Source organism: Scyliorhinus canicula, chromosome 3, assembly GCF_902713615.1.
Source record: "Scyliorhinus canicula chromosome 3, sScyCan1.1, whole genome shotgun sequence".
NCBI lineage: Eukaryota > Metazoa > Chordata > Chondrichthyes > Carcharhiniformes > Scyliorhinidae > Scyliorhinus > Scyliorhinus canicula.
In genome coordinates, this window is record NC_052148.1 from 134213741 (window position 1) to 134226838 (window position 13098).

Sequence of the window (13098 nt, forward strand, 5' to 3'; positions counted from 1 at the left end):
CCTGTTGCTAAAAAAAGATAAGGATCCGACGGAGTGTGGGTCGTATAGGCCTATATCGCTTCTGGATGTGGACACAAAAGTATTGGCGAAGGTACTGGCGGGTAGGCTGGAGGAGTGCCTCCCAAAGGTGATAGGTGAAGATCAGACGGGGTTCGTGAGAGGGAGGCAGAAGATGGGAAATTATAGGCCGGTTAGCCTGACTTGGGTCATTCGTAAAGTTTTAGAGTCCATTATTAAAGATGAGATTGCGGAGGACTTGGAAGTGCATGATAAAATAGGACTGAGTCAGCACAGCTTCGTCAAGGGGAGGTCACGTCTGACAAATCTGTTGAGAGTTTTGTGAGGAGGTAACAAGGAAGTTTGACTTGGGAGATCCAATGAACGTGATTTATTTAGATTTCCAGAAGGTCTTTGACAAGGTGCCGCATAGGAAACTGTTAACGTATTTAAGAGCCCATGATGTTAAGGGTAAGATCCTGGCATGGATAGATAATTGGTTGACTGGCAGAAGGCAGAGAGTGGGGATCAAGGGGTCTTTTTCAGGACGGCAGCCAGTGATTAGTGGTGTGCCTCTGAGGTCGGTGCTGGGACCTCAACTTCTCACAATACACATTAACGATCTGGAAGAAGGAACTGAAGGCACTGTTGCTAAGTTTGCAGATGATACAAATATATGTAGAGGAACAGGTGGCATTGAGCAAACAGGGGCTGCAGAAGGACTGGACAGGTTAGGAGAGTAGGCAGAGAAGTGACAGGTGGAATACATGGAAAAGTGTGAGGTTATGCACCTTGGAAGGAGGAATGGAGGCATAGACTATTTTCTAAATGGGGAAATGCTTAGGAAATCAGAAGCACAAAGGGACTTGGGAGTCCTTGTTCAGGATTCTCTTGAGGTTAACGCGCAGGTTCACTCGACAGTTAGGAAGACAAATGCAATGTTAGCATTCATGTCGAGAGGTCTAGAATAAAAGACCAGGGATGTACTTTTGAGGTGGTATAAGGCTCTGGACAGACACTATTTGGAGTATTGTGAGCAGTTTTGGGTGCCGTATCTAAGGAAGGATGTGCTGGCCTTGGAAAGGGTCCAGAGGAGGTTCACAAGAATGATCCCTGGAATGAAGAGCTTGTCATATGAGGAAAGGTGAGGACTCTGGGTCTGTACTTGTTGGAGTTTAGAAGGATGAGGGGGGATCTTAATGAAACTTACAAGATACTGCATGCCCTGGATAGAGTGGACGTGGAGAAGATGTTTCCACTTTAAGGAAAAACTGGAACCAGAGGACACAATCTCAAACTAAAGTGATGATCCTTTAAAAGAGAGATGTGGAAGCAAAATCACTGAGTGTCCTTAAGACAGAGATAAATAGGTTCTTGATTGATAAGGGAATCGAATATTATGGGGAGAAGGCAGGAGAATGAGGATGAGAAAAATATCAGCCATTATTGAATGTCAGAACGGACTTGATGGGCCGAATGGCCTAATTCTGCTCCTATGTCTTCTGGTCTTAATTTTAAAAAAAATAATTGGGCACTTTAAAGTTAATTTTTTTAAATGTTCACTGATACCAACTCACTTTGAACACCAGCACTTAATAGCTTTTCACCATTTATGAATATTTAGTCTTTTACTCTTCCTACTAAAATGAATAACCTCAAATTTGCCCACATTGTTTGCCATCTGCTGTTAAGGACATCTCAGAACAAGTTGTTTTACTATATCATAGATCATAGAATTTACAGTGCAAAAGGAGACCATTCAGCCAATTGAGTGTGCACTGGCATTGGAAAGAGCACGCTACCTAAGCCCACACTTCCATCATCACTATGATTGATACAAGGTTCAAATCCCGCCTCATATATGCCTCATGGGTGAACCCATAGTTGCTGCATCTTCCAAAAGGTGAAGTATGCTGGCATAGTTGTTACGTTACTAGACAGGGAATCCAGGGGTTTTGACTAATAGTCCAGCAACAAAAATAAATCTGAAATAACAAACTTGTATCAATCATTGTGCTGATGGAGGTGTGGGCTTGGGTACGGTGCTCTTTCCAAGGGCTGGTGCAGACTCGATGGGTCGAATGGCCTCCTGCTCTGTGTATTCTATGAAACTACCAGGTTGTTGTAAACGGTCATCTGATTCATGAATGTTCTTTGTTAAATATGGGGTGGGTGGGCATGATGGCAAAGTGTTTCGCACTGCTGCCTCACAGCGCTGGAGACCTTCGTTTGATTCGGGTGATTGTGTCAAGTTGGCACGTTCTACCTGTGTCTGCATGGGTTCCTCCAGGTGCTCCGTTTCCTCCCACAGGCCAAAGATGTGCAGGTTAGGTGAATTGGCAATGCTAAATTGCCTCGGGTGTGGTTACAAGGATAGGGTGGGGGATTGGGCCTGGGTGGGGTGCTCTTTCAGAGTGTTGGTGCAGTCTCGATAGGCCGAGTAGCCTCCAACTGTAGGGATGCTATGATAAGGAAGAATGTCTGCCATCTTTAGCCACTCTGTGCTGTGTGACTCCAGACCCACAGCAAATCCCTCAACGTGCCCTTTGAATTTTTTTTTATTCGTTCATGACACGTGGACATTGGAGGCTGAGCCAGCATTTATTTTCCATCCCTAATTGCTTTTGAGTGGTAGTTTAGAGTCAACCACATTGCTATGATCTGGAGTCGCATGTCGGCCAGACCAGGTAAGGACAGCAGATATCCTTCCCTCAAGGACATTCGTGAACCAGATGGGGTTTTATGACAATCAACAATGATCATCGGCCTTTTACTTCCACATTTTTTTTTTATTGAATTCAAATTTCACCATCTGCTGTGGCGGGATTTGAACCTGGGTCCCCAGAACATTACTCTGGGTCTTTGATTGTACTAGTCCAGTGACAATACCACTATGTCACCGCCTCCCCTATAAAATGGCCTAGCAAGGCACTCCGTAGTATCGGAAAGAACAATAACTGCCTCTGTCTTTCAAAGAAAGTAACTTCTATTTTCACTACAAAAGTATTGCCTTCCTCCGAGTGTAGAATCAGGAGAATCAGTAAATCTACGGATGACACAAAGATTGGCCAGGTGGTTAGCAGTGAAGTTATAGGAAGATTGTATTTTTAATTTTTTTTAATATAGAGTATATAAATTTAGAGTACCCAACTCATTTTTTCCAATTAAGGGGCAATTTAGAGTGGCCAATCCACCTACCCTGCACATCTTTTGGGTTGTGGGGCAAAACTCACGCAAACACGGGGCGAATGTGCAAACTACACAAGGTCAGTGACGCAGAGCCAGGATCGAACCAAGGACCTCGGCATTGCTAACCACTGCGCCACCGTGCCGCCCAGGGTGAAAGGAAGATATAGATGCAATTTAACCCTGAAAATTGTGAGGTGATACACTTGGAAGAAGCAATTTAACAAGGAAGTATACTGTGCAAGGTCTGACACTGGGAAGTTCCAAAGAACAAAGGGACCTTGCCGTGTTGGTCCATAAATCTCTGAAGGCAGAAGGGCAGGTTAATAGGGTGGTGAAAAAGGCATATGGGACACTCGCTTTTATCAATCGGGGCATAGATTACAAAAGCAGGGAGGTTATGATGGAGCTGTATAGAACTTTGGTCCGGCCACAGTTGGAGTACTGTGTGCAATTCTGGTTGCCACATTATAGGAAGGATGTAATTGCCCTGGAGGGGTGCAGAGAAGATTCATCAGAAAGTTGCCTGCGAAGGGACATTTATAAAGAGAGGTTGGAGAGGCTTGAGTTGTTTTCTCTCGAGCAGAGAAGACTGAGGGGCGACCTGATTGAGGTATACAAGATTATGAGGGGCATGGACAAGGTGGATTGGGAGCAGTTGTTCCCTTTAGTTGAAGGGTCAGTTATGAGGGGACACAAGTTCAAAGTGAGGGGTGGGAGGTTTAGGGGGGATTTGAGGACAAACCTTTTTACCGAGAGAGTGATGACTGTCTGGAATGTCCAGCCAGGGTGGTAGAGGCGGGGTGCCTCACATTCTTTAAAACGTACCTGGATGAGTACTTGGCGCGCCACAACTTCAAGGCGATGGACCAAGTGCTGGCAAGTGGGATTAGGTGGGCAGGTCAGGGCCTTTCATGCATCGGTGCAGATTCGATGGGCCGAAGGGTCTCTTCTGTGTATTACTGTAGTATTCTGTGATCATAAGCATGTTCAGCACTCCAAGGACATGAATATGGAGGCTTTCAGTGCACGTTGAAACCTTATGTATGGTGTGAGTGGGTTACAATGGGGGACAGGGAACAAAATTGCATGAATGAATTGTCATAACGGCATGAATTACTGCAAGGGATATTACGTGCCCAGGGTATCCTGTCACCCACCACCCTCCCGTCTGCAGAATCCAATTAGGAGCATCGGAACAGGAGGAGGTAATTTAGCCCCTCGAGCCTGGTCCACCATTCAATTAGATTACAGCTGATCTGCAACCTGACTAAATGTTCTCTGATCGTTTATGAAGGTTGAACATCTTTTTGAAGAATATAGGAATCAGCTAGGATAGCTATTTTCTCATGCCACAGTCAGATCTAGAGGGGAATGACTGCTGGCTGTGTGTATTTGTGTCTGCGTGAGAACGTGGAATTAAGCAATGATATAGTTCCAAATCTTGATTTTTGCCCACAGAGCATTGAATGAAATGTGGAAGTGCCAAAACATGTTACGGAGTCATGTCCGGGAGTTATTAGACCTGCACAAACAGCCTGCTGTGAGTTTTACTTACATAAAATTTGATGCGTACATTATCATCTTGATCGATCGAAACCTGTAGAGAATCAAGTTTGGAATGTTCCCCGTTTTCCTGTAATTTAGTTTAGTTTTTTTTTCAAGTATAGCATGGGGAACAAAACTTTAAAGTGAACTTTTAAACCCCCCCCACTCCACCACCATCAATTCAGATGGTTGTGGTTTCAAACCCCACTCTTGATTTAATTGGATCATTTAGTCTGATTACTGCATTTCAGTACTGGGGGAAATGCTGCACCGTTAGAGTGATGTATTTCTAATGAGGCACTGAGCAGAAATTCAGTCTGCCATTTGGATGGATATAAAAATCTCATGGCAGTATTCAGAAAGAACAAGGCAGTTCTGATCTATCCAATATTTAAATGGAAACCAAATTACTGAACGGATTCTCATTGCTGTTTGGTGGGCTTTGCAATGCAAAAATAGGCTGCAGCATACTTGCTGGTGACCACACTTCCAGAGTGCAACATTAACTATAAGACATTTTGTGGCATCCGGAGGTGGGAAGCACATGATAAACCCAAGTTATTTTACTTTTATAATTTATAATTTATTATATCTATATATAAATTGGAAAATTTAATTCCTCTAATTTCAAGGTTCCAAATTGTGATTTTTTTTTTGGTTCTTTGTTGTTGGAATGATAGCTGAGCTGAGGAACTCCTGTCTCCAAAGTGACTAGCTTTTTACATTTTTGTCACTAACATTAATATTGAAAATGATCATACTGCAGTAATAAAGCTATCCAAGCAACAGAAATAGTTGCACCTGGAACGGTCTGACCCTATGCCTGCTATTCTTTTCAACGGAAGGAAAACTTTATTTCTCTAATTTTAAACATTTGTTTTGTTCCAGTCAGAGGCGAACAATACTGCAATGTTTGCCAAGCTCATGGCTATAGCAAGTAAGTATGTAGTTATTCTTGTTTTTTTGGAATCAAAATGTAGCAATTGATATTGATTCTGAAAGGATTTCCATGTTGCTCACAAAAGTTGCTTATTTTTCATTTGACTACAAAGCAAATAAGTCACACAACTAATCAGTATAAATTTGCTCTGCTATTTTGCTCGAATTCATGGATATGATCCTTTTGATAGAATGTGCGTTATCCAATTTCCATAACTTGGGTAATCTGATGTGTTTGTGCCTGTCACAATATTGTCATATATTTACCTTTTCATTTGAGTTTTTCCCAATTTAAGTTATAAAAATGAAATGTAAAGTTTTCAGGATATCAAAGCATTCTTCAGTTTTTGACCTAATTATCAGTACCACAGAATGGACCATTATTGTCCATTATTTTGATGAGTAATCATTTGATTGCACAACCTACATATTGGATTTAAAATTATAGAGTAATTACATTTACCCAGCATTGAGCATGCACACAGTTACGGTGCAGACACTGGTGCATTTCACTTCAACTTATTGTTTATGGACTTCTTTGAAAAGTCTTGCCTTTTCTTCAGTCATGGTGCTTAAGCTTTGTGATCCAACTCAGTGACAGGGTGTACGCTTTCCAAATGCAAGGTTAATGGTTTAATACCCAACATTTCTAAACCATCCCTTATCTTTATGTTTACAGTTTGGACCTTTTCATTTGCACCTTGTACAAATTCTTAATATTTGTGATGTTCCTACATTGAACAATTATAATTAATCAAGCACGGAAAGGAAAAATGTCCCTGAAATAAAAGAGATGGCGATGAATTGTCAATTCCAACTCGTGTTGTAGAAACATCTTTAGTACAATTTTGAAAAACTCTCATGGGCGGCACCTGGTGCAGTGGTTAGCACTGCTGACTACGATGCTGAAGACCTGGGTTTGACCCCGGCCCCGGGTCACTGTCTGTGTGGGGTGTGCACATTCTCCCTGAGTCTGTGTGGGTTTCACCCCGACAATCCAAAGATGTGCAGGTTAGATGTTTTGGCCATGCTAAATTGCCCTTTAATTGGAAAAAAAATAATTGGGTACTCTAAAATTTATTTAAAAAAAAAAGAAAAACTCCCATGCACCCAACATATGTAACTGTTTGGTTAAAAGCAAACTGTTTAACACTGTACATTAACTATCCAAACCACAGCTAACCCTGATTTAAGTAACCCAGAAAAAAACTGAATGAAGTAACTCAACCATGAAGCATGTAGAGGTGGTGAATTGTACACCATTCCAACTAATGCATCCACTAGCTATGAAGGTCGGTGGCTCAGTGGTTAGCAATGCTGCCTCATGGCACCAGGGACCCGTGTTTAGTTGTGGCCTTGGGTGACTGCCTGTGTGAAGTTTGCACACTTTCACTGTGTCTGTGTTGGTTTTCTCCTATAGTCCAAAGATCATGGAATGACCATGCAAAATTTCCCCCTAGTGTTCAGGGATGTCCAGGTTAGTTTACGGGGATAGGTTGGGGTGGGCGAGTGTGTGGAGCTGGGTAGTGGGTTCATTCAGAGGGCCGGTGCAGACTCGATGGACTGAATGGCCTCCTTCTGCAACTTAATGATGCACACGGGGAAGCCATTTAATTGTACCTTTTCTGTTTTGCTACTTTGCTGTTACTTTGATAATTTTTTTAATCCCCTTTTAGAAGCAATTATCGAATCAGCTTCTGGGGTCATTTGCATTTGCACAAGTATAAAGGTTTCCTAACCCCTCCCTTCCTTCTTCAGTGATAATCTTACGGTTAAGGCCTCCATTTATTATCATGCTGACCTCATATACTTCATCCCCCTTACAATAAAGACTAACATTCCATTGCCTTCCTAATTGCTGGTACCTGCCTGTTAACAGTTTCTGTTCCATGTACAAGGATACTTTGATCCCTCTGTACTGCAGCAGTCTGCATTGCCCCTCCATTTAAATAATATTCTGTTTTTCTTTTCTTCCTACCAGAGTGCACAACCTCACATTTTCTCACATTCATCTCCTAGTTTTCCCCCACTCACTGAACCTATCTACATCCCTTTAAATACTCTTTGTATCTTCTTCACAACTTGCTTTGCCACGTATCTTTGTGTCATCAGCAAATTTTGTCACATTCGGTCCCTTCATCTTACACATGAAAATAAATCGTACTCATCCCTGCAGCACTCCATTATTTACAGCTGCCAACCCATTTGGCCTCACTCCCTTTCCTGTTGGTTAGTTAATCTTCAAAAATACTAATATATCACCCCCAACACTGAGCCGTATCTTGTGCAGTAACCTTTTGTGTGGTACCTGATTGAATGCAATTTGGAAATTCAAGTACACTATAATGTACTGCTTTCCCATTATTCCCCCTGTTGGTTACATTGTTGAAATTTGTCAAACATGAATACCCTTTCAGAAAACCATGTTAACTCTGCCTGATTTGTACTATGACTTTTCCTGCTCCTACCTCCTTTACAATAGATTCTAAATTTTACCAATGACAGATGTTTGACTAATAGGCTGATTATTTCCAGCATTCTAATTCTCTCCATTCTTGAATACTGGTGTTACATTTGCAACTTAACAGTGTGGCGGGACCTTTTCAGAATCAAGGGAATTTAGGCAGATCACAACCAATGCATCTCTGTCTCAGCAGCCACTTCTTTTCAGACCTGAGGATGCAGGCCATCAGGTTGAGTGGACTTATCAGTCTTCAGTCCTATTATTTTTCCTATTACTTTTCTCTCGTGGTCATGGCTGTTTTAAATTCTTCTCTCCCTCTTGTATCCTATTCTTGGAATGCTTTTTAAATCTTCGACTGTGAAGACCAATACATAATACTTGCTCAGCACTTCCTGACATGTCCTTGTTTCCGCAGGGACCAACGCTCGCTGTCATTACTCTTTTCCTGTTTTTATACTTGTAGAAAATTCTATTGTCCGTTTTTATGTTTCAGATTTTGTTTCCTCATACTCCAATTTCTCCCTTTTTTTGGCCTAATTTGCTGATTTCTAAAATTCCCCCAGGCTTCTAGCCAACCATTAATCTTTGCAACATTGTTCATCTGTTACTTCAATTTATACCATTCGTTAGTTAGCTGTGGGTGGTGCATCCTTTCTTGAGGAATCTTTCCATCTCAATATATGTTTTTGTTGAGAGTTATGAAACATTTTGTGCAATGACTGCCACAGCTTCTCTACCATTTTTACTTTTTAACTTATTTTCTCATTCCAATTTGGTGAACTCTTGTGATTACATTGATATGATTAAGGCACTAGCTGCAGAACCAAATTTCTTCCTCCCTCCTCAGTGATGTTCGTCATATTGTGATCACTCTTACCGAGAGGATCCTTTACTATGAGGTTGCTTATTGATCTTATTTTATTACACGTGACCAGGCTTGTTCCCTGGTTAGTTCCAGAGCATTTGTTTTAAGAAACTCACCCGAAAGCTGTGAACTCATCTACCAGGTTACCGTTGCCAATTTGATTCATTCAATTACATAGAACATAGAAGATACAATGCAGATGGAGGCCATTCGGCCCATCGAGCCTACACCGACCCACTTAAGTCCTTACTTCCACCCTAACCCCATAACCCAATAACCCCTTCTAACCTTGTTGGTCACTGAGGACAATTTATCATGGCTAATTCACCTAACCTGCACGTGGGAGGAAACCGGAGCACAAGGAGGAAACCCACACAGACACGGGGAGAACGTGCAGCTCCGCACAGACAGTGATCCAGCGGGGAATCGAACCTGGGACCCTGGCGCTGTGAAGCCACAGTGCTATCCACTTGTGCTGCCCAAATTGTGACAAACAGATGAGAGTTTAATTTAAACATCCCTAATTTTTCCTTTCACTACCATCCATAAATAGAAAGGTGTTTTTAATTTTTGGTTTCCCCATTATAAGTGGCGTTATTTTTTCCCAACCTTTTACTTTGGAGTGATCCAATCAACTATTAATAACCCCACTGCAAACCCGGGATAAGGTAAAATAAGCGAGTTGGTTTAGTTCACACCACACGAAATGCAGGAGGGGGTTTGCAGCGCCTGCCCCTTTTTGCCAGGTACAACGAAATAAGGATGAAGGCAAGACCACGATGAAAATAAGAGACATTGTTTCACATGAGTCAAGCATCAAAAGCCCAATGGTGTATTCCTTCAGAGGTTTTTGCCCACCCCACCACCCCCCCCACCACACCACCCCCCCCCCCCCCACCACAACCACCCCCCCCCCCCACCACACCACCACCCCCCCCACCACACCACCACCCCCCCACCACACCACCACCCCCCCCACCACCCCCCCCCCCCCCCCACCACCCCCCCCCACCACCACACCACCCCACCCCCACCACCACCACACCACCCCCACCACACCACCCCCCCCCACCACACCACCCCCCCACCACACCACCCCCCCCCCCCACCACACCACCCCCCCCCACACCACCCCCCCCCCACCACACCACCCCCCCCCACCACACCACCCCCCCCCCCACCACACCACCCCCCCCCCACCACACCACCCCCTCCCCACCACACCCCCCCACCACACCACCCCCCTCCCCACCACCCCCCCCCCCACCACACCACCCCCCCCCACCACACCACCCCCCCCCCACCACACCACCCCCCCCCCCCCCCACCACACCACCCCCCCCCCCACCACACCACCACCCCCCCCCCCCCACCACACCACCCCCCCCCCACCACCCCCCCCCCCCCCCCCCCCCCACCACACCCCCCCACCACCCCCCCCCCCCCCCCACCACACCACCCCCCCACCACACCACCCCCCCACCACACCACCCCCCCACCACACCACCCCCCCACCACACCACCCCCCCACCACACCACCCCCCCCCCCCACCACACCACCCCCCCCACCACACCACCCCCCCCACCACACCACCCCCCACACACACACACACACACACACTCCCCACCCCACCCGAATGGCCTCCTGCTCTTGTGCTTCCAAGCTGCATAAACCTGTTGGACATTTGCATGGGCTGAGGCTCCTCCTTCTGGGCCCCCGTACTGAACCTTCTTACAGTCATACCCTCCTGTTCCTGACCACAAAACAAATTTGAAACACCTAGCCTAAAGGGTGTGAGTGCTTCCTGGAACAAAATGTCCAGGCAACTATGTCACACCCTTATGCCTGAGCTCAGACTCCAGTTCATCAACACGGAGCCAACCATTCTCAAGCTGCAGACACTTAGTACAGATGTGATTGCAGTGGGTCAAACAGGTATCTCCTAGCTGATACATCACATGCACCTCCCATCTTCATTCGATTTTATGCCATTAATTTGGTTTCAAGTTTAGATTGTCAATCAATGATTATCTATAATTATATAGAGTTCAACTAGTTCACCATAAATTTGTTATCATACTTGTATCGCCCTAGCTCGAACTGCAGTGCTGCCCTTGTTTAGAGGAGTAAAAAACATTTAAAACTCAACAATTAACCTCTCAGATCACCTAATTAATGCTTTCAGCTCCCTCTCTTGGATCACTAACTTTTGTAAAAGCCCAAAACAGCGCCACCTCCCTCACTTCACCAAACTCCCTCACTTAAATTCCCCCATTTACGCATTCTGTCATGCTGCAGTTGATCTTGTGCTGCTGCCCTAGTGTGACTTCATGCGTGTGCTGCAGTTTCATGTGTGTGCTAGTCCTGAATTTATACTATCCAAGATTCCAATGAGATGAGTTAGCCACTTCTGGCTCAGAAACCAGTTGTAACCAGTTAGCTAATTAACTCCCTGCAGGTGCTTCGAGGCAGGGATGTTGCTTATCACTGAGACTGAAAAAAAATAGTTTTCTGTTGCAATTAAGTTCAATGCTAACTGCAAACGTGACAAGATTTTAGAAAGGAATCAACCCTTAAAACCCCCTCACCAAATTCCTGGATTTATGCACTTTGTTTCACTGCATTCAGTCTCCTGTTGCCACCTTTATGTGACCTACTGCTGAGCTAACTGGAGAAAAGAGAAAAAATAATTTTGACCATGAATTATTTGGCCTTGTATTTATTCAGATGTGACAAAATTGAACTTCCATAAATTCAAAACCAATAGAACCAGAAATTAGATTTTAGCATAATTACAACACTGTTAAGGAGACATTTGGACTCTGCATGATTATTTACAATTTCTGACCTTTAAATGTAGCAAATTAAATTTTACTACATTTCTTTCATTTCCACTCATCCATTTTCCATCTTTTCTACATTCCTTTCCCACTCACTACCCCAGAAAAACTGCCCATGTTTCTGCTGAGCATGATTGAACAACGTAGACTTGACAAGTATTACTTTTCAACTAACAATCGGCACATTTTGGGAAGACAATGATGTTCGCTAAGTTTTCCTGCCAAAAAAGAATACTTCTCTCCTGTGAGATGGTCCACTTGGCTGACAACAGCAAACATGAATGAGTACAAATAGGATCAACTCTTCATCTGTTTTGTTCCACATACCATTGATAAGTTCAGTTATCCTTACAGGAAAATCTGAGGAATATTCTTGAATAAGCTTCCATGACTTTTACATTATTATTCGCATTAGCCATCATTGCAAATTTGTGACATACAAAAATAATGCCAGTTTAGGAACCCCTGGTCTTCACTGTTTGTTAACCACCTTTGATGTTACTGTGCGAAAATAAAGGCCGACTTTTGTGTGATTTCAGCCACAAAGTATAACTGCGGTGTGACAATTTTCAATGGACAAACCTCACTCGGCCAGTGACACCTTGAAAATTGCTTATTGTCACGAGTAGGTTTCAATGAAGTTACTGTGAAAAGCCCCTAGTCGCCACATTCCGGTGCCTGTTCAGGGAGGCTGGTACGGGAATCGAACCGTGCTGCTGGCCTGCTTGGTCTGCTTTAAAAGCCAGCGATTTAGCCGAGTGAGCTAAACCAGACCCTGAATGTCAGTGTGGATACCAGATCATGTCACACATTTGTCATCCTGTTTTGTTAGTTTATTGTTTGAGTAAAAAAACAACTAAGTAGACAAGTCAGTGAGTTTCTCAGCAGAGAATATAAACTGTAACTACAATCATTGCTTTGAATAGAATACAAGTGCGAGCATGAATGTAATTTTGTGTGGCACAAAGATCATAGAAATCATCATTCTGAGTAAATTTAAAGGCAAATGTTCAAGGACCTGACTTTCATAGCAAATCAATCTATTACCTCTGCTTCCCGATGTAACTTCTATGATTCTATGATAACCATTCGTGTCTGTGCCTCAAGCTTTAGGAATCCTCCCAGACAGTTGTGTTGAATTTTGAATTTAGTGAAATAAAATTCTTCCATTTTAGCAAACCACATCTTAAATCGTTGAGTATAACAGTGCAGTTCTTTCCCAATTTTTAAGCTTGAGTGGTTGCTCTAATCACTTCTT

At 43.7% G+C, this 13098-nt stretch overlaps 1 protein-coding gene across 5 annotated transcripts in view; it reads left to right on the plus strand.

Annotated features, from left to right (window-relative positions):
• The window catches only part of pds5a (PDS5 cohesin associated factor A), a 304278-nt gene that overhangs the window by 169769 nt on the left and 121411 nt on the right, over nt 1–13098 (plus strand). For all 5 annotated transcript variants that reach the window (XM_038791382.1, XM_038791383.1, XM_038791380.1 and 2 more), the window contains 2 exons: nt 4645–4726; nt 5620–5668. In XM_038791382.1, the coding sequence (XP_038647310.1) occupies nt 4645–4726; nt 5620–5668 (131 nt within the window). The remainder of the gene's footprint in view (nt 1–4644; nt 4727–5619; nt 5669–13098) is intronic.